The 20484-nt window shown below is 44.6% G+C and overlaps 1 protein-coding gene across 9 annotated transcripts in view; it reads right to left on the reverse strand.

Moving 5' to 3' along the window:
* NFIX (nuclear factor I X) overlaps positions 1–20484 on the reverse strand; it is a 326337-nt gene that overhangs the window by 50035 nt on the left and 255818 nt on the right. For 4 of the 9 annotated variants that reach the window (XM_089659080.1, XM_089659078.1, XM_089659079.1 and 1 more), the window contains 6 exons: positions 19742–19862; positions 12860–12996; positions 11421–11528; positions 5583–5761; positions 5011–5109; positions 1643–1796 (listed from right to left, as the gene is read on the reverse strand). In XM_089659080.1, the coding sequence (XP_089515206.1) occupies positions 1643–1796; positions 5011–5109; positions 5583–5761; positions 11421–11528; positions 12860–12996; positions 19742–19862 (798 nt within the window). The remainder of the gene's footprint in view (positions 1–1642; positions 1797–5010; positions 5110–5582; positions 5762–11420; positions 11529–12859; positions 12997–19741; positions 19863–20484) is intronic. The other 5 variants (XM_089659084.1, XM_089659083.1, XM_089659086.1 and 2 more) reach the window with 3 other exon arrangements.

Here is a 20484-nt window from a genome sequence, read left to right on the forward strand (position 1 = left end):
GAAAGCAGAGCAGTTTTTTTTTCTTTCTCTGGGTCGGCAGTGACGGCGGGCATCGTAGTTGATTCTGGATCTACTTCGGGGAACATTCTTTTTTTTTGTTTTTAATAATAACTTGTCAAAGACTGTCTACTGTAATTTTTTACACTACACTTTTTTTTTTGTGAATGAGTAGTGGTACCAAGTACCCCATACTCATTCACATGGGTGTCCCCTTGTTAAAGGGGGCTTCCAGACTCCGACCGCAGACCCCCAGGACCACAGGCCAGGGTTGTGGGGAAGAGGCCCTTGTCCCCATCAACATGGGAACAAGGTGCTTTGGGGGGAGGAGGGAGCCCCCCCTGCTCCAAAGCACCACCCATGTTGAGGGCATGTGACCTGATATGGTTCGGGGGTTGCTCGCTTGTCCCCCCCCTTTCCTGACCTACCAGGCTGCATGCTTGGATAAGGGTCTGGCATGGATTTTGGGGGGCCCCCATACCATTTTTTTTTTACATTTTCTTTTGAGGGTTCCCCTCAAAATCCATACCATAATTTTTTAAATTTTTTAATTGCCCAGTAATGCCAGCAATTCTTTTTACATTCAGGTGTCAGGGGAACCCCACTGACAGATTAAACAATAAAGAAAGTGTCACTACTAAAATATCGCATGACTTAATAATATAACTCATGTAGTTTTTTTTGTAGCTGTGTATTATTATATTGCATACTCAGATGTGGGAAGATACTGCTTAGTCAATTGTCTCTGTTTAAAGTTTGTGGTAGAACTTTCGTTAGGTTCGAATGTTCGACCTCGAGCCAAAGTGGGGATGTTCGGCTTATCACTACCAGCCGCCTTGCTCAGATCTGCAATCACAGAGTCTGGCAGAAAGGAATCTTCCTTTGCTTTTCTGATAGATGCTAGAAGATGTGGAAAAGCATGTAACAAAACTTTTATCCTGACTACCAATCACCATGGCACACTTTGGGCTTGTTCCCATGTGTGGCAGTGCATGCCACTCCTCTAAAAAGCGATTTGCAGTGGGTCAGCCTTCAGAGACATTTGACAGACAACTGCTTTGATTCTAAAAATGTTGACCTACCGTGCCTCAACTGCCCCCATTCACTTGATGCAAAGTTTTCCGACCATGATGTGAGTCAAGTCATGCCTTTGTTTAGGTGGGTGGACTAAGGGCGGTAAAACCAAGGTCAACTGTCTGCTTTTACTGTCCCCAGCCACCTGTGTGATTGAGCCCTTAGCCTGGTACACTTTATTTAGCCCACAGAAATCTGTCCTCACCGGGAATGGGCTGGTTGGCAGTGTTTGCCACCCATGCCAATGGTTTTCACTCCTCCCCTGCACCTCTCTGCCTCCAACCTGTTCAATAGACAGTGGATCAGCATAATCACACCGCTGATTTACTGTACATTGGGAAGGTAGGTGACACAGGAAGCTGCAAAGCTGAGACAAGGAACAGGGGTGTCACCACTCTGGCTACTCGGTGTAGCAGAGAATCACAAGGTGGGCCGAGCAGAATTAAAAATCAAGTTGCCTACAAGACCTCATTTTACTTTCCCCACCTTCAAAGTAATTGAATAGATAGAGAAAGGGACCATAACTATTTTTTTTGTGTGCGGGGAGTTTGGGGTAGTTAATTTCACTTACAGGGTGATGCTGGTGTTGCCAGTCCTCCTTCTGGGACAATGTTGCTGGTGACAGGTTTTGTGTCTGGCAGGGGAAGGGGGACAGGCCTGGCCACGGGTGCGGGGGGTGGCAGCAAAAAGGAACCCGACATTTTCCCCTGGGCCCCGCTGCTGGGCTGCGGACAACATAAATAACAAAAGGAGAGTAAACGGAGCTCGGAACGGCCCCCTCGCCCGCACAGTCCCTAGCCCTTTCCCTAAGCCCAAAAACTGCGGGAAGCCGTGGGAATTGTCAAGGAACAAAAATGAAAAGTGTGAAAATTAAAAATGTGTTAAAAATTAAAAAAAAAATAAGCCATGTGGATACGTATTAGTATTTTTATAACAAATAAAACTAAAACTAACATGAACACATTTTTTTTCTAGATGAAATAAAAATTCTGTATTTTACATTTTGTAGTAAATTAACTCTTTACATTTAGAGAAAAGTGTGGGTGAAAATGTTAGGATGCTCAAACAAAAGAAAAATCTATAAAGTTAAAAAAAAAAGATGTAATGTATTTTTATTTGGATGTATTTACAGTATACATATGGTTGACAAAATGGAAGCAAGTAAAAAAAAAAGTAAATAAAATGATAAGAAGAAGCAGCACAATTTTGGTTTTAGGTGATACAAATGCAAAAGAGCTGACAATCTAATAACCTTGGAAATGCTACTATTTTTTTTAAATTTATTGTTTGAATGTAATCAATACTTTACACCATACACAAGCCTGTATGTAGCACAAAAATACAAATCTCAAAATAAACACAGCACCAACACAGACTTATATATATCAGAAATTACTGGGGTGATTTATGAAAAACGTTTTGTCGTGTACATATACTGTGGGTCCTTTCGTTTAGGTGACCAAGTCTGTAATTGCACAGTTGCTTCTACATTAAATTAAGTTTGTTGAAAAAAACTAAAATTAAAGCTGCCGTATGTCAAAGAGGTATGCAAAAATGGGGGTGTAATGAATAGCTGATTGACAGAATTAAAATAGTGACCTGGATCTTTGCACAGAATAATTCCTTTTTTTTTAGACTGCTGAGCCTGTTTGGTGTCGGCATTTTGTTCACATCTTCTGGTTCTCCTGACTTGAGAAGCGCACTCGTGGAGGAACAGGCAGGATCTACATTCGAGTGACTTGCAGTGAATAATGGCCAACCTGACACAGGACTTGCCCCCAAGGTCCTGTGGATGCCTCTTGAGGTAATAGACAGGGCCTGCACCATGACCATACAGGCCAGACAGTTGGGAAAAAGGCATATGTGCAAAGCCACCAAGTGAAATTTGAAATCTGCCAGAATATTGCCTACTTATTACAGCTTTCCACTTTCAAAATGGAACCCAAGCCAACACTTTTTTGTTTTGAAGAGTTGGGAAGGAGCAGAACCTCAGAGTTTTAGACACCACAACAGAGAATTCACTTGGTTGACTCCTATATAAAATGTATCTAATTCATATGTATCTACCAGGGGCACTGCCCGAGGGCCCGGGGTCAGTAGGGGGCCCCATGAGATGCCCCTGGTACCTTTCATTGGCTTTTTCATAGGCTTTTTTGGGTGTTGGCGAGGACACAGGGGCCCCATGATCCCCTATTGCCCGGGGGCCCCGTGAGTTCTTAGTCCGCCCCTGGTATCTACATTTCAAGGGAGGTTTAACTTCACTAATATTAGTTGGGTCATCTAAAGGTCTTATTACTGTCAGCCCCTGCAGGATCTTACCACCTTCACTTCACTAACCCTTGCCACTCTGTTCACCACTAGGAGCAAGAAGTACAAGCCCTTAGTAAGATCAAAATCAGAATTTATTCAGGGCAGAGGACTCTTTGTCAACCACCATGTCACTGGTGACCAAATGCCAAGCACCAGTGCTGTCATGTCTGGGGATGGGGAGAGAGTCTCACAACAGTCAGAAGTTACTAGAAGAGTGAAGGCAAGATGAGAATGTTGGGGTTGGAATTTAAGTAAACCCGTTGCTTTGCAGTACATGGGCAAATCATAGATTCACTTCTAAACACTTTTTTTTTGTTATGCTCCTTTTGATATGTTATTAGCTTTAGCCATAGGCATGCAGGCCCGTGCCAGGGGAGGATGCCTTCTAAGGTGGCCATGTTTGCTTCCCTCTTGTCAGTTGTTGGTTGTTAGGATGCTTTCTGCTAGGCCACACAGCATCCTTGGTTGCTAGGAGGCAGGCTGTTTCGGTTAAGATCAAATAGGCCACCCGGATCATGAACATACACAGGGATGACCATGCACTGAGGATGAAGTATGGACACTCCGGCCTCATTTCTGCTCCCCAACACACCCCCATAGGTGCCATGTGGGTCAGCCGCCTCAGTTGGCCTCATTAGCGGCACAGCCCTGAATGTATCCCTCTAGTTTTCATGCCTCCATATTACTCAGATGTTATGGATTTCTAACACGTTGACATGCAACATCCTTAATCAGCCTTTCTCAACCAGGGTTCTGTGGAAGCCTAGGGTTCCCCCAGAGGTTACCAGGGTTTCCTTGAGAACTTAGCAATTTCAGCCTCTCAGATAAGTAACCAACATACTATAAAATATGTACAGATAGGATGCCAACTACTATTGTACTAATGTACTATGAGTTGTAGATATCATATTTAATAGCAGGGGCTCCCTAAGACCAGAAAGTCATTTTGGGGGTTCCACCGCATTAAAAAGGTTGAGAAAGGCTGTTCTAGATAGGTAGGCCTTCATTACCATTCAACACTACACTTTTTTTTACTAAGATTCTATACAATCAGATTGAAATGACTGGACTATTAAATGAAATAAAAAAATCTTGCTGAAGTGTTGTATTAAAACAATACAAATTAAAACGTAGTGTGCATAAGGGATTGGGCCTGTTTATAATTGGCCAATGTGGTGATACTCATTCTTTACCCACCAATGAGCATAGGGGTGAGCAGTTACCAAGATTATTTTTTATCTGCTGGGAGACAAGTGAGGCCATAACTTGTCTGCACTTACTGGTGGGGAGCCTAAATCATACGACTGCCTGAACAGAATTACATTTGGCTGTTTGCCTTAAAGAGGAACTAAACTTATCGATTTAACTGTTTCTGAAAACAATTAAATTCAAGGTATGCCATGAATGATAAGTGTCACATTTGCTTTTGCCCTCAATTAAACTGTCAAGCCATCACATGGTTGGTGTCATAACTGATCACATGTGCAGCACCATGGCAACTGCAGATCAAACAGAGGCTAAGATGGCAGCTTCCTTGGCTGTAAAGTATAAGAGGGTTTAGTTCCACTTTAAAGCAGTATTAAACCCAAAAACAAAAAATGTAATATAATGCAGCTTATTAATCCTTACATATGTTGGCTGCATCTGTCTTTTTTCAGTCTTTATTTCCTTTATTTTCACCTGGTGATCCGGCCAGTAACACATCTCCTGCCTTAGGGTGTCTTCACTCTGAATGGAGGAGCAACAGAGACACCTTTGGACAGCAGCATTGTCAGTCTGGAGGGAGGGGAGTGATAGACTAGCAGATTTAGATGGACTAACAAATATAGCTGAACTCCAGATCATTTTAATCAGTTACACCAACAGTTTTTGGGATAAAGCATTTACACAAATTAATAACAGCTGACCGTTGTCAGTGGAAAACGGATTGTTTCAATCCTCTAACTGTCACTTTTACTGCTTTGTCTTAACCGCCCTAACTGCCACTTCTGATGGACAGCTTTGTCTGTTAACGGAAGTTGAAAAATAACAGACTTACTAGTTGGAACAAGAGATGAATCATTTTTTTTTAAAGAAACGGGACTGAGAGAAATTCGCAATGACACGATGAGAATGTACAGCCTTGTATACTGAGTGAATCTTACTGAGGAATGCCTGGTGAACAGCGACAGATCTCACAAGCAATGAAGAGAGTTACTCACCTGCCCTGCTCCCTGTCCAGAGGTGTCTGAGCAGACAAACTGAACAAACTCTTTTAGGGAGTCCTGGCTGTGATGGTGATGATGGTAGCGTATTGTTGGGTGAGTGAAGTAAGGGCTGGACTGCTGAATAATGGACGTTGAAGGAAAGTGTATAGTAGATGCAGATGCTCTTGGGCTCCCTGAGACAAAATAGAAAAAATCAGAGCAATGAGGTTAGTTCACAAAAGGTTTATCACATGTTAATACACTTTATAATATGTCATTTGAAGGCCCAAATTATACTTCATGCCCCCTATGCCAACTGTCTTGAGCTATCCCTTTTTACCCCAGCTAATTGGCTAGCCTTTGTCTTGCGCATAGTACTGCAACTGCACTGCAACACGTTGTGCATGTGTGTCGCCATTCATTTGAACCCTATGCCGCCCAGCCCTGGCATCCCTTTAACTGGGCTATTACACCTGAGTAGCAGGAAGATCTGTCCAATCTTGTAACCAGGGTGATTGGTTATCACAGTGGTCACATGATCGGAAGCTGGTCCTGCTGGCTCCCGATCATTACTAGAGACCAGGACAGCTTGGTCACTGTGCCTGGAGGCAACAGTAAGCAGGCTCTCAGCTCAGAAACCTTTGCTGCCCATGGACGCATATGTGTGGCCTGTGGGCATTAAGGCCCACCTTCTTTGCTGACACAATTATGTGTTATCCGAGTGGCAAAAGGGTAAATAGTACTTCAATGCACATGCCACATCGCACCATAATGCATGATATGTGTTGTGGCCTGTTGCCAGAGGCATAACTAGAACCTTCAGTTCAAGTGCGACCTTTGCGACCCCAGTAGTTCCGCAACTAGTGTCAGTAGTTTTTTATTTTTGTTATTTTATTTAATTTTTTTAATTATTTTTTTTACCATTTTTTTTTTATTTGTCTATTACAATTTTATTTTTTAATTGTTTTTTTTTATGTGTGGCCTGTGGGCATTAAGGCCCACCTTCTTTGCTGACACAAATATGTGTTACCCGAGTGGCAAAAGGGTAAATAGTACTTCATTGCACATGCCACATCGCACCATAATGCATGATATTTGTTGTGGCCTGTTGCCAGAGGCATAACTAGAACCTTCAGTTCAAGTGCGACCTTTGCGACCCCAGTAGTTCCGCAGCTAGTGTCAGTAGTTTTTTATTTTTGCTATTTTATTTTTTACATTTTTTTTTACCATTTTATTTTTTATATTTATCTATTACAGTTTTATTTTTTAATTTTTTTTTTTTTTACATTTTTAGGACCCCCATTAAGGGGGGGGGGGGGGGCTTTGCTGAAAGATCTGGGGTCTAAACAGAGCTCTGATGTTTTACCTTTGAGACAGAGAAAGGAGATTGAGGACACCTCAATCTATATCTCTGCAGCCTCAGCAGCACAGAATGAACGAACAAACAGGAATAGCTCTGTGTTACTGACAGTCAGAAATTTGTGCCACCCCTACCATCCTAGGCCATGGCAGGAATCGGACCCTGTTTTTTTAAAAATCTTAGTCTATTCATCAGCTAATTCACAAAAGGGATACATGCAGTATCTTAACAAATGATGCTGTATTTTAAGTTCCTTTCACATTCCGTCAGCTCATTTTCGATAACATAGATCAAAAACAGACTACAGTTTATTTTTATGGGTGGCCAGATGTAAGGGGATGTCTGCCAGGTCTGTGGCTCATTGGACCAAATGGAAAAGGTTGCATGCAGGTCCGCTTTTACTAATGTGGGTGGCAGATCAGCTTACAACTGGCCACCCATTGGTATTACATTGGGCCCATTTGTTCTCCATTAAAAGATGGAGGAAAAATTAAGAATGGACACGGATGTCACATATATGATGACATCTGTTTGTGTTCTGATTGAACTCAGCAGAGGATCAATCTAGGATTCCCCACTGAGATGAAACGGAGAGCGCCCATGAGAAAATACTCACTACCATAGTTCATGGAAATCATTACCAGGGTTAAAAACACCCAGAAACCACTGCTTCTTTTGGAAATCCTTAGCTGTATACATTCATAGTTAAAACAGGTTTGTTATTCCTGTCTATATTCACATTTATTTTTAATTGTGTATTCTATTTTTTGTTTTAAAATCCCACTTCATTTTTTTTTTGCCTAATTTAAATGTTTTTTTAATACAGGGTGCTAACATTTTTACACCAAAACAGTTTGGATTTCTCTTGTATCCTTTCCATAAACTGTGATATCCTACATCATTTTAGAAACTTATAGACACAAATCATACAACAAATTATATTAACAATATGTGACAGTTTGAATGAAAAGGTTTCCATCTGGTGGTCATAAACAGTAGTGTAGTACCACTTGCCCTCCAGAGAATTAATCCCTCCCCCCTTCCTGACCAGGTCATTTTTTGCGATACGGCGCTGCGTTACTTTAACTGACAATTGCGTGGTCATGCAACGCTGCACCTAAATGAAATTTATGTCCTTTTTTTACTCACAAAATTTCTTTTGGTGGTATTTGATTACCTCTGCGTTTTTAATTTTTTTGCTCTACAAAAAAAAAGACCTACAATTTTGAAAAAAAAAACAGTCTTTTTGACTTTTTGCTAAAAGACATAAATTTAGGTCGAAATGTATTCTGCTCCATGTCTCTTCTAGCAAAAATCCCAATCCGTGTAAATTAATAGCTTTACGTGAAAGTTATAGTGTCTACAAATGGCGGTATATATACTGGAATTTTTATATATAAGCGATTTATAGCGGGACTGAAAGACTGTGGCGGGCATTCTGACACTGGGGGGAACTGACTAACTGTCACTGACATTCCCAGTGACACTAATACAGTGATCAGTGCTAATAAAAAGCACCGACACTGCACTATTGACACTGGGCAGGAAGGGGTTAACATCTGGGGCGATCAAAGGGTTAACTGTGTGCTGTGTGTGTTTTACTGTGTTTTCTGTGTTTGTTTTACTGTGTAAGCATGCTGCTTTGTATTGCTGTGCTATGCAGAGCAATACAAAGCAGTGTGCAGGAGCTGACAGGGGAGAGATCTGTATTGTTTACATACAGACCTCTCCCCCGTCAGTGATACTCGGCAATCGCCAGGTGCCGGCGGGGAATCACCGGCCGGGACCTGGTGATCGACAGCTTAAGCCGCCAATGGCGGCACGGGTATGGACGCGTGCACACCCCCTACTTAGGAATACAAAATCACACACATATATATATATATATATATACATGATTTTTCACAGCCCTGGTGCCCTGTAGCAGTAGTTCTGCTATAGGGCGGTCAGGAAGTGGTTCAAATGATTGTAAGCTCCAAGGAGCAGGGTTCTCCTATCCCTCTTGTATTGAACTGTATTGTTGCTGTATTGTCTCTCTTTATATTGTAAAGCGCTGAGCAAACTGTTGGCGCTATATAAATCCTGTATAATAATAATATAATGAGGAACTTCGCTTTCAATCTACATTTTTAATCCTTATGCTACTAACATTAGCAAATAGATAGAAAAGTATGTGATATTTGTATGTTTTAGTTTTTTTTACATTTCTTCAGTGACTTCCTGGTTTTCAGGCCTAGTCGCATTAGTGTTTATTTACAAAAACTAGAATCTGGTTCTGCACAGAAACCAATCAGATTTCAGGTTTTATTACCAAACTTTAATTGAACAAGCTGATTGACGACTGTGCACAGCTGCACCAGATTCCAAGTGCTCAGGTTTAGTAAATCTCCCCCATGATGTTATACATCCCAGGAGCCTTCAGGAGGGGAGGGGGGGTTTTCTCAGCTAAGTAGGCACTCCTAGCTGCACATAGATGAAAGGAAGCCGGCAGCTCGATCTTCCACAATAAATTATATGAATGATGTGGTACAAAATAATACAGAGCTTACGCGTTTTGGCATGTAGCCTTAGTCATAAATATGGCTATGACTAAGGCTACACACCGAAATGCGTAAACCCTGTATTATTTTGTACTACATCTGGATTAATAAATTCATTTTTTGCGGAAGATTGAGCTTCCGGCTTCCTTTTATCTACATGTTTAATTGGGTGCTAGGAGGACAGTACTAGCCAGTGCACTGACAGCTCACCACCTCGGTGATTTACAACAGGTGTTTTCTACTAAAGGGCAGATGGATTCCAGGAAGAAAGTACTATGTGTATAATGTCCCCTTACTCAAGATGGCCGCGGCCAGTGATTTCTCGACAAAATAAATAGGTGAGTTTGCGTTGAATATTAAAAATGAACTAAAGAGAGTTTATGGTTCGTGGTGCTCAGATGCAGTGTAGTTCCGCTTTAAGTGATTGCGTTATGGATGGCTACTGCGGTACAGCACTCCACCATCTTCCAGTTATCAAAATGTACATACAGGGCAAGGCAGCAGATTCACACTAATGCTGGCTGTACCCGCAGCACGAATTTAGGGTCACTTAGCCTCCCTTCTCTGCATCATTTTTGCTACTGGTATAGGGAAGCATGTGGTTCGCACCACTTCTTCTTATGTGCTATTGCTGGTACTTGGCAATTGGACGCTCAGGCGTCCATTGCGAGGCAGGGAGCCTCCTCTTTGCACTCCCAGTTGCCAAACGGAGGGGGAGGAGAGTGATGGCAACTACTGTATATACCGGTGGTTGGGCCACCATTAAAGTGAACCTGTTGATTTACCCTGCATCGGTAAAGTACAGTTTCACTTTAAAGCAGAGCTCCACCCAAAAGGGAAAGTTCCGCTTTAAGGACTGCTCCCCATTAAGGATTGGCACCTTTGGGGGGCGGGTACCCGAATTTGACAGGTACCCACTCCCACTTCTGGTCCGATCGCCTAGGCGATCGGAAGCGGAAGATGTTCTTCCTGCATCCCTCCCTGTAGTCTTTTGGGACACGTGACAGGTCCCAGAAGGCTACAGGACCATTCAGGAAGCGCAGCGCTACTCGCGCATGCGCAGTGGGTACCCGGCTGTGAGGCCACAAGCTGTGCAGCCGGGTGCCCACACTGAAGATGCCGGCCTCTTGGAATACAGGACGGCCAGTGAAACGGCTGTGGGGGACACACCGCGGGACAGGTAAGTGGCTGTTTTTTAAAAGTCAGCAGCTACAGTTTGTGTAGCTGCTGACTTGTATTTTTTGACAGGGTGAGTGGAACTCTGCTTTAAAGGAAATATAGAGGATGCCATTACTGATCTCACATTTTGAAAACGCCATGTTTTTTTTTTTTACTTTGGTCAGTGAACTGGAACAAGTAAGCAGGCAAGGACTTATGACTTTTCTAACCTAGGTGCTTGTTCTAGGTCAGCGACCTGGAAGCCAAAAAGTCATAAACAGGCAAGCGACTAGCATTTTAAGAAGCAATAGCAGCCCCCTTATAATTTCTTTGCTAGGTTAATATTAAAAAAATCTGGTGACACCTGCACATTTCCATGAGTTGTTTTGCTGAAGAAAGCATGAGCCCGTGTTATTTTGCTGAAGAAAGCACAGGCCCGTGTTATTTTGCTGAAGAAACCACAGGCCCGTGTTATTTTGCTGAAGAAAGCACTGGCCCATGTTATTTTGCTGAAGAAAGCACTGGCCCGTGTTATTTTGCTGAAGAAAGCACTGGCCCATGTTATTTTGCTGAAGAAAGCACTGGCCCATGTTATTTTGCTGAAGAAAGCATGGGCCCATGTTTGGTAGCGTGGGTTGATTGCCCCTTGATGTTGGTCCCTCAATGTGTTCAGTATTGCAGTTGTGAACTCCTGCAAGTCTGGGTGCTCAGTGATAGCTTTCCTCCTAGGACGCCCTATCCCACCCTATTCTAGGTTCCCTTCAATGCAATGTTCACATCTTCACCGTGACTTACCTGGTCTCACTCCAGCCAACACAGGGAGGGGATGATGGGTGAATGCCATGCGAGAAGAACTGGTCTGGCAATACTCTAGCTTGCCTGACTTCTTAAGAGACCCGGGTCCTTGAAAGGAGCAGAAATATAGATCAGTGAGGTGATGAGAGCGGGGTATGTCATCTGGGGCAATCCCAGCCAAACCCCCAGAATATACACATTTCATTTAAATCCCCAAGGGCTGGCTATAAAAAGAGAAGGATCAGTCACAGGCACTTATTAAAAATGACAACTATGCTTGCCCTTCCTTCCATTCACAAAAGCCGCACTATCACTTTCCAACATTAAAAACGTTCTATGATTGGAGGAGACAGACGTTTCATTCATCCACGTATCCACCATTCATAGAATGATTTTCACTGCCGGAAGCAAAATTACAGCTTCTATGAATGGAGGAGACAGACGTTTAATTCATCCACGTATCCACCATTCATAGAATGATTTTCACTGCCGGAAACAAAACTACAGCTTCTATGATATGAGGAGACAGACGTTTCATTAGTCAACCTATCCTCCATTCATAGAATGCTTTTCACTGCCAGAAACAAAACTACAGCTTCTATGAATGGAGGAGACAGACGTTTAATTCATCCACCTATCCTCCCTTCATAGAATGCTTTTCACTGCCAGAAATAAAACTACAGCTTCTATGATATGAGGAGACAGACGTTTCATTAGTCTACCTATCCTCCATTCATAGAATGCTTTTCACTGCCAGAAACAAAACTACAGCTTCTATGAATGGAGGAGACAGACGTTTCATTGTTCCGCCTGTCCTCCATTCCTTTTCAATGCAGGAAGTTATAGCATAGCTTCTATAAATGGAGCAGAGGCGATAAGAGTAGACATAGTCGGCACTTTTACCTGTGACAGGTCCAGCTGCTCATATTAGCAGCACCAGCACTGAAAGATGGGGGGGTAGGGGGGCAGAGGGCTGAAGATTTCAAGGAACATGGCATTACCAGCACAAGGAACACTTTTTATTCATTGGCCAGCGTGGGATGACGTCACTTTTGCACATGAGCAGGATTCTGTCATCCCGGCACAGGGACCATGCTGGCGATGTAAGCTGAGCTGCGCATGCGCAGCTTAGTTTACATGCTAGAGAAGACAATGAGCAAGTACGTAGGTGTATTTTATTGCAAAAGAGAAATTGCATGTCTCTTCTGCAATAAAGATCTGACTGCTCGCAGTTTTTGACAGTGGGACTTTCGTTTAGTTTTAAACTTTAAGTACATCTACAGCACATAGATACGTATACATAGATCTGCATAGATAGACAGAGATGTGAAACATTCGGTCTATGCACAGGGGAAGAAATGATTCATAAGGTACCAGATTGTCTGTTTTAAAAGAAATGTCCTAAGAAAAATTAAAATCATCAGCAACAAATTTCTTACCCGTGTCCACATCATTTGGCCACACGCTGGCCTGGCTGCCCCCAGCTGCAGGTGACCGGCCTGTACCCGGGTAGAAGACGTCATCCACTGGGCTCTCTAACTCACTGTCGTCCAAAGACTTAGGGCGCTTTGTCGTGCTGAGTGACAGACATGAACAAAGAGGCATCAGCACATACCATCATGTAAAGTACACACACGATATAAGTATATACTATATATGTGGGCAGCACAGTGGCTAAATGGTTAGCACTTCCGCCTGGCAGTACTAGGGCCATTGATTCAAATCCCAACCACAGCACCACCTGCCTGGAGTTCGCATGTTCTCCCTGTGCCTGCGTGGGTTTCCTCTGGGTACTTCAGTTTCTTCCCACACTCCAAAGACCTACTGGTAGGTGAATTGGATTCTGTTTAAATTGTCCCTAGTATGTGTATGTATGAATGTAAGTTAGGAACCTTAGATTGTACACCCCTTGAGGGTTAGGGACTGATGTGAATGTACAATATATATGTAAAGCGCTGCGTACATTGATGGCGCTATATAGTACCTGGAACAAACAAATATATATATATATTATATATAAAATATTTGATACAGAATGGTAATAATGGAACATCCATTGTTAAATATATCTGCCTTATGTCTTATAAAAAACATACAACTGCCATTGCAAGTGAACAATCTGAGAGTTTGGCCCAGGTACTAAAAGAGTCATGGAGGCATGGCGAAGGGACAACCATACTGGCTACTTAGTCCTAAGTGCATGTTCAGCTCTGTGTGCTGTATGTTTACCCCTGGGGCCTCACAATGCCTTTGGCTGTTGTGGTATAGGTGGCCGCCTGCATCCTAGCAACCAATGACAATGTGCGGGCCTGCCACCTGTGTCCTAGCAATCAACAATGCTGCGTGAACCAGCCATGGACATCTTAGCAACCATTGATGCTGTGCTGCCTGGCCCACCAGCGTCCCACTAACCAATAAAGCTGTGCAGGCCGACTGCCCCCATCTTAGCAACCAATGACAATGTGCGGGCCTGCCACCTGTGTCCTAGCAATAAACAATGCTGCGCGAACCAGCCATGGACATCTTAGCAACCATTGATGCTGTGCTGCCTGGCCCACCAGCGTCCCACTAACCAATAAAGCTGTGTAGGCCGACTGCCCCCATCTTAGCAACCAATGACAGTCCCTCATCATTGCTTACTAGGACGCCAGCAGTCTGGGCCGCAAGCAAAATGGCTGCCTCAGGTGATGCCACCCCTGACAGGGATATGTCTATATATCCAAATCTGATGAAGGTTGCACTGCCTAGGTCTGGTTAGGAAACAATTTACATGTCTTCTTTTTGTTTTGGTTTTTTTAAAGGGCATTTTCAAAAGTGTTTCTGGCTATTATTTACAGGTTTTTGTTAATAATTTTGGAAAATCTTTATTTTAATGCACCCAATGTAAATATATATTTAATATTTAATAGTTTCTAATCATGTAAATAATATACATTCATATATTTAGTCACATGGGTCTGATTTGTAAGGGCAAACCAACACTCCCCTGAAAACATGGGCTGCCTGCTATTTCTTCATATAGCCTGTTAAAAAAAGAATGGGGGGCTTTGGCTAGTAGAATACAGCCAAAAGCTAAAAAAAATCTAACAATATGAAATTCATAAAGCTCAATAGAATATAAGAGAGACTCTCTCTCTCTCTCTCTCTCTCTCTCTCTCTCTCCCTCTCTCTATATATATATAAAAGTGCAGAAACTTTTCGAAGACCCCTCATATGTACATAAATTACACCCACACAAATCGGGTCTGAGGAACTATGAGCGCTGCGACATTAAAAAAGTGCAGCTATCGATATTTGTTACTAGTGTGAGGTAATTAGTGTGACAAAGAAACAACGATTCGCAATGCGTTTTCCTGTTGAATGCGACATTTCAGTCAGAAATAAGATAATACCTACAAAATTTCATGTTGTAGGCAGGGGTGGACTGACCATTTGGAAACTCGGGCACTGCCCGAGGGCCTGGGGTCAGTAGGGGGCCCCATGATATGCCCCTGGTACCTTTTTCTTAGGCTTTTTTGAGTTTGGGCAAGGACACAGGGGCCCCATGATCCCCTATTGCCCGGGGGCCCCATGAGTTGTCAGTCCGCCCCTGGTTGTAGGTATTATTTAACATTTCATGTAATTGAAAAGATTATATATATTTTAAGGGCATTTGTGCCGCAAGCATAAGGTGGTGCAGGACTCCATGATAACTATGGTCACTGCACTATGATAGATTTGTACTAATTTGCACCTTTTTTTTTTTGTACAGTTTGATGTGCAATTTCTCCCTCTGTACACCAATGGTTTATCAGGCCCATTGTATATATACTGTGTATGCTGTGTGCCTTGAGGGAGAGGACTACTTTGTTATACAGGGCGGGTCCAGGTCTGCCCGGTGATTACGAAAAGATCCTGAGCCTTGTGTCCTGGGATTGGTGGGGAGGTCTGTGCAGGTTCCCCTCAGCCAATCCCAGAAAAGCATCAGGAAGGAGGGAAACCCTGAGGTAACAGTGGTTAGCCATGAGGTGATCTCATTGATGGGGCTTCCTTGGTTCTCCTTCCATGAAAGTTGCTTAAAGACTAAGTTCATCTTTTTCCACAAAACAGCCAGTCAAGGTGCATCAAAGTCGCATCCAAGTCGCACCCATGCAAAGTTGCATCAAAGTCGCAATGGAAATCACACAACTTTGGAGTCACACAAGTGTGAATGGAGCCCAAAACATTTAGTAAGTGCAATATTACTCCTGCTAAAGGCTTAGGCATGCTTGTTAGGAAGCCGGCATCTGTTGTCGTCCTCCTTGCCCTGGCCATTTGCTTATCATCTGGGAGCCCCCTTATTTTTAAAAGAAGCATCCACATTCAAGCCCCCCCACCCAGAGACCCCTACAAACACCAGCCCAGGGTTGTTCGGAAGAGGCCCTTGTCTTCATCATGGGACTTCCATGGCAAGGCACCCTCCCTGTGTTGATGTTCTGTGGCCTGGAATGGTTTGGAAGGGGGGGCATCCACATTCAAGCCCCACACCCAGAGACCCCTACAAACACCAGCCCAGGGTTGTTCGGAAGAGGCCCTTGTCTTCATCATGGGACTTCCCTGGCAAGGCATCCTCCCTGTGTTGAGAGCCTGTGGCCTGGAATTGTTTGGAAGAGGGGGGGCATCCACATTCAAGCCCTCCACCCAGAGACCCCTACAAACACCAGCCCAGGGTTGTTCGGAAGAGGCCCTTGTCTTCATCATGGGACTACCCTGGCAAGGCATCCTCCCTGTGTTGAGAGCCTGTAGCCTGGTATGGTTTGGAAGGGGGGGAGGCATCCACATTCAAGCCCCCCCAACCAGAGACCCCTACAAACACCAGCCCAGGGTTGTTCAGGAGAGGCCCTTGTCTTCATCATGGGACTACCCTGGCAAGGCATCCTCCCTGTGTTGAGAGCCTGTGGCCTGGTATGGTTTGGAAGGGGGGGAGGCATCCACATTCAAGCACCCCCCACCCAGAGACCGCTACAAACACCAGCCCAGGGTTGTTCGGGAGAGGCCCTTGTCTTCATCATGGGACTACCCTGGCAAGGCATCCTCCCTGTGTTGAGAGCCTGTGGCCTGGTATGGTTTGGAAGGGGGGGAGGCATCCACATTCAAGCCCCCCCAACCAGAGACCCCTACAAACACCAGCCCAGGGTTGTTCAGGAGAGGCCCTTGTCTTCATCATGGGACTACCCTGGCAAGGCACCCTCCCTGTGTTGAGAGCCTGTGGCCTGGTGTGGTTTGGAGGGGGCACATGCTTATTCCCCCTTTCCTGGCCAGACAGACTTTATACTGGAATAAGGACGTGGTATGGGTTTTGTGGGTGGGAGCCGAACCTTTTTATTTTCTTGTTTTTGCGTGGTGTTAGGGGGAACACCACACATTTTTGGTGATGTTTTCCATTACCATCTATACCAGATCTTTATTTAGTACAAGGGCCTAGCACAGATAAAGGGAATCCCCCAGATACTTTGTTTACAAACAGAACAAAGCAGCCGGGAGCTTTCACTTACCTGCGATTTTAATGGCATTTGTTTTCTTTGTAAATGTCAGTTCTGCTGCAGTCGGTCTGTATATTGTACATCATACAGAGGTGCCACTTCACAGGCAGGTACTAGGCACCCCTCGGCATGTTATTTAAAGGAATGTTACATTTTTAATGTTTCCCCGTAAGCATTTTTAAAACTGCTGCTGCCTGACAAACAGAATTTGTTTTTGCTTTGCATGCTCCCCGGGGCACTGCTTTGCTCCCCATACCATTTGTTTAACAGTCTTTGCCTAATAATGTTTTTTTTTACCTCCTATTACCATAGAGTAGGATTCACTAAATGGAGGACCGTGGGCCGGATGTAAACCGAGTCACTGTCCCATCCGGGTCAGCATTGGCACCATTTAGGAGTTAGTTCTGTCCCCCCAACTTCAGCCACTGTCATTATAACAGTAGAGCGGAGAGCGGGAGACAGGACAAATCGAGAGACAAAGTAGTGCTGCATGGAACGCGGGAGCTGCCCGGGATAACTTTGCAGACTGATGAGCAAGTGATTGGTTGCTAGGACACAAAGCAGTCCTAGCAACCAATCACCAGAACAGTAATACGCAAAGCTAACTTCGACAACTCCCGTCCTCCATGCAGTGCTACTGTGCCTTTCGATTTGTCCTGCCTCCCGCTCTCCGCTCTGTGTACGTGTCAGGTAGCAGAGTGAGGGGGGAAGAGGACCTGGCTCTGAACGATGGGGGAGTGGGGGATGCTTGTGAACATACAGAGAGCTCTGCCTTGGGTGGGGGGGGGTGATGTAAAGGGGCAAAGCATGCTGCTGTGTGTGTGTGTGTGTGTGTGTGTGTGTGAGGAAGGGGGGATGTGAGCAATGTGTAGGGGGCAGAAAGGACTATGGGGGAGGGTAATTTGAAGGAGGCAGAGCACATTACTTGTGTGTGTGTGGGGTGGGGGGGGGGGGTGATGTGAAGGGGGCAGAAAGAACTACTGGGGGGGGGGTGATGTAAAGGGGCAAAGCACACTACTGTGTGTGTGGGGGGAGGGGTGATGTGAAGGGGGCAAAAGGGACTACGGGGGGGGGGGTGTAAAGGGACAAAGCACACTACTGTGTGTGTGTGGAGTGTGTGTGTGTGTGGGGGGGGTGATGTGAAGGGGAAAGAAAGGACCACTTTGGGGTGTTGTAAAGGAGCAGAGTACACTACTGTGGGTGGGAAGGGGGGGGTGGGAGGGTGATGTGAAGGGGGCAGAGCACACTACTGTGTGTGGGGGCGTGGGGGGGGGAATGGGGGGGGGTGATGTGAAGGAGGCAGAGCACACTACTGTGTGTGGGGGCGTGGGGGGGAATGGGGGGGTGATGTGAAGGAGGCAGAAAGGACCACTGGGGGGTGATGAAAAGGGGCAGTACACACTGCTATGTGTGGGTGTGTGTGGGGGGATTGAGGGGTGATGTGAAAAGGGGCAGAAAGGACTACAGGGGGGTGTAAAGGGGCAAAGAACACTACTGTGGGAGGAAGGGAGGATGGGGGTGATGTGATGGGGGCATAAAGGACTACTGGGGGTGTAAAGGGGCAAAGCACACTACTGTGGGAGGAAGGGGGGATGGGGCTAATGTGAAGGGGGCATAAAGGACTACTGGGGGTGTAAAGGGGAAGAGCTCATTACTGTGGGGGGAAGGGGGGGAATGGGGGGTGATGTGAAGGAGGCAGAAAGGACCACTAGGGGTGATGTAAAGGAGCAGAGCATGCTACTGTGGGGGGAAGGAGGGATGAGAGGGTGATGTGAAGTGGACAGAGCACACGCCTGTGTCTGTGTGTGGGGGGTGGATGGGGAGTGATGGGAAAGGGGCAAAAGTGACTACTGGGGGTAATAAGAAAAGTGGAGGGGAGTAAAAGGGAAGTGCACACTTTTGTATGTGTGTGTGTGTTGCGGGGGGGGGGTTGATGTGAAGGGAGAAAAAGGACTATTGGGAGGTGATGTGAAGTGGGGGGGGGGGAGTAAAGGGGGAGAGCACACTAATTTATGTGTGTGTGTGTGTGTGGGGGGGGGGGGTGATGTGAAGGGGTAAGAAAGTACTACTGGGGAGGTGTGGGGGGGCCATGTATAGGGGCAGAGCATGCTACTGTAGGGGGAAGGGGGAAATGGAGGGTGATGTGAATAAGGAAGAGCACACTGCTATGGGGGGTGATCTGGGAGGGGCAGGGGACACTGCTGTGGGGTAATGATGTGAACGGGGGGATTCTGAACACTACTATGAAGGGGCTGAGGACAATGATGTAAGAACAGGATTGTGATATAGGAGGAGAGGGAGCCGTGATGTGAAGGACCTGAGTCATTGGACAAACATCACTAAGAAAGTGTTAGTGATCGGATCGCTGTGAATTTTAATTCAATACCCTGCAACAAAGTGTACACTTAGATAAAATTTATGTATCTATATTTCTTACTGTTTTTGTAAAACTACCTTGGGAAGTGTTTTATATTCCATATATGTGACTTGTAAAGTTTATGACTTTAAGTAGGTCCAGGATTAGCGCAGGGCAAGACAGGTTAAGCCTGGTTGCTTAATCTTTCTGCCCCCCATGCGAACACACGTCTGGATATCACACTAGGTGCTGACCTATGGGTGCACCATCACATTTGTTCCTGCATATCTACAAGTAGATTGCATAGACCCAGTACATTAACCCCTTGTTCAAAGTTACTTACTAGGAATATCATCTGAGGAAAGCATCTAACAACAGTATTCTTCATGCTTTATATGGAAGGGAAATCTTTCACCATAGTAACTACTTCTTTAGTGTAACAATAGTTCATTGGTTTCTCTTACCTGCTGGATGGAGGAGACGTTAAGGACCGCCGACCAAGTGTCACCTGGTTTATATTGTAATAGCTTGGGCTCTCCAGATCCGCCAATGAGAAGTTAGGGCCAGATGCTGTTGCAACAGGTGCTAAAAAACAGAAAACAGGTATGAAATAAGGCTCTGGCATGTTCATTGTGGACAGTAAGGGGATGCTATGTTTTTGAAATGGAAAAAATTCAAAGTTGAATGCCCTATAACAATACAGTACTAGTTCATTAAGACGTATAGCCTAATATTCAGCATCCTTTCATATAAACACAAAGTGGAACTCCAGTCAGAAAACCTCCGTTAGGTTTTATTACTATCTGTGACCCTGTTGAGGACATTTCTTTTTCAGTGTCGTCATCAGGAAGAGAGAAAACTAAAGAAAAACTGGTTTTCCGCTTTATGTTTGGTTTGATAAAGCCTATAATTGTAAGAGTTGAATGCATCTCTATCTATTGGTTTTTCTCCTCTGATAAACTAGTGGGTAAAATGAGTCCTTGTTGTGGATCAATGACTTTATCTGTACAAGATGTCAGGTGTGATGAAATGCGTAGGGCGAAGTTGACGTCATTGTGTAACCGGAAGTCAACCAGTAAAGTGCTTGTATTTTCAGCGAAAGAGCTTTTGTTTGTAGTGCTGTTGTCTAATTTTGATGTGTGTGCATGGATGGTTTACACTATGTGGGGCTTTTGCCTTTCATCTTCTCATGAGCTGTTGTGATTGA

The sequence above is a fragment of the Staurois parvus genome, unplaced genomic scaffold, assembly GCF_062004578.1.
Source record: "Staurois parvus isolate SC_StPar_1 unplaced genomic scaffold, SC_StPar_1.0 ptg001131l, whole genome shotgun sequence".
In the NCBI taxonomy this organism is placed as follows: Eukaryota; Metazoa; Chordata; class Amphibia; order Anura; family Ranidae; genus Staurois; species Staurois parvus.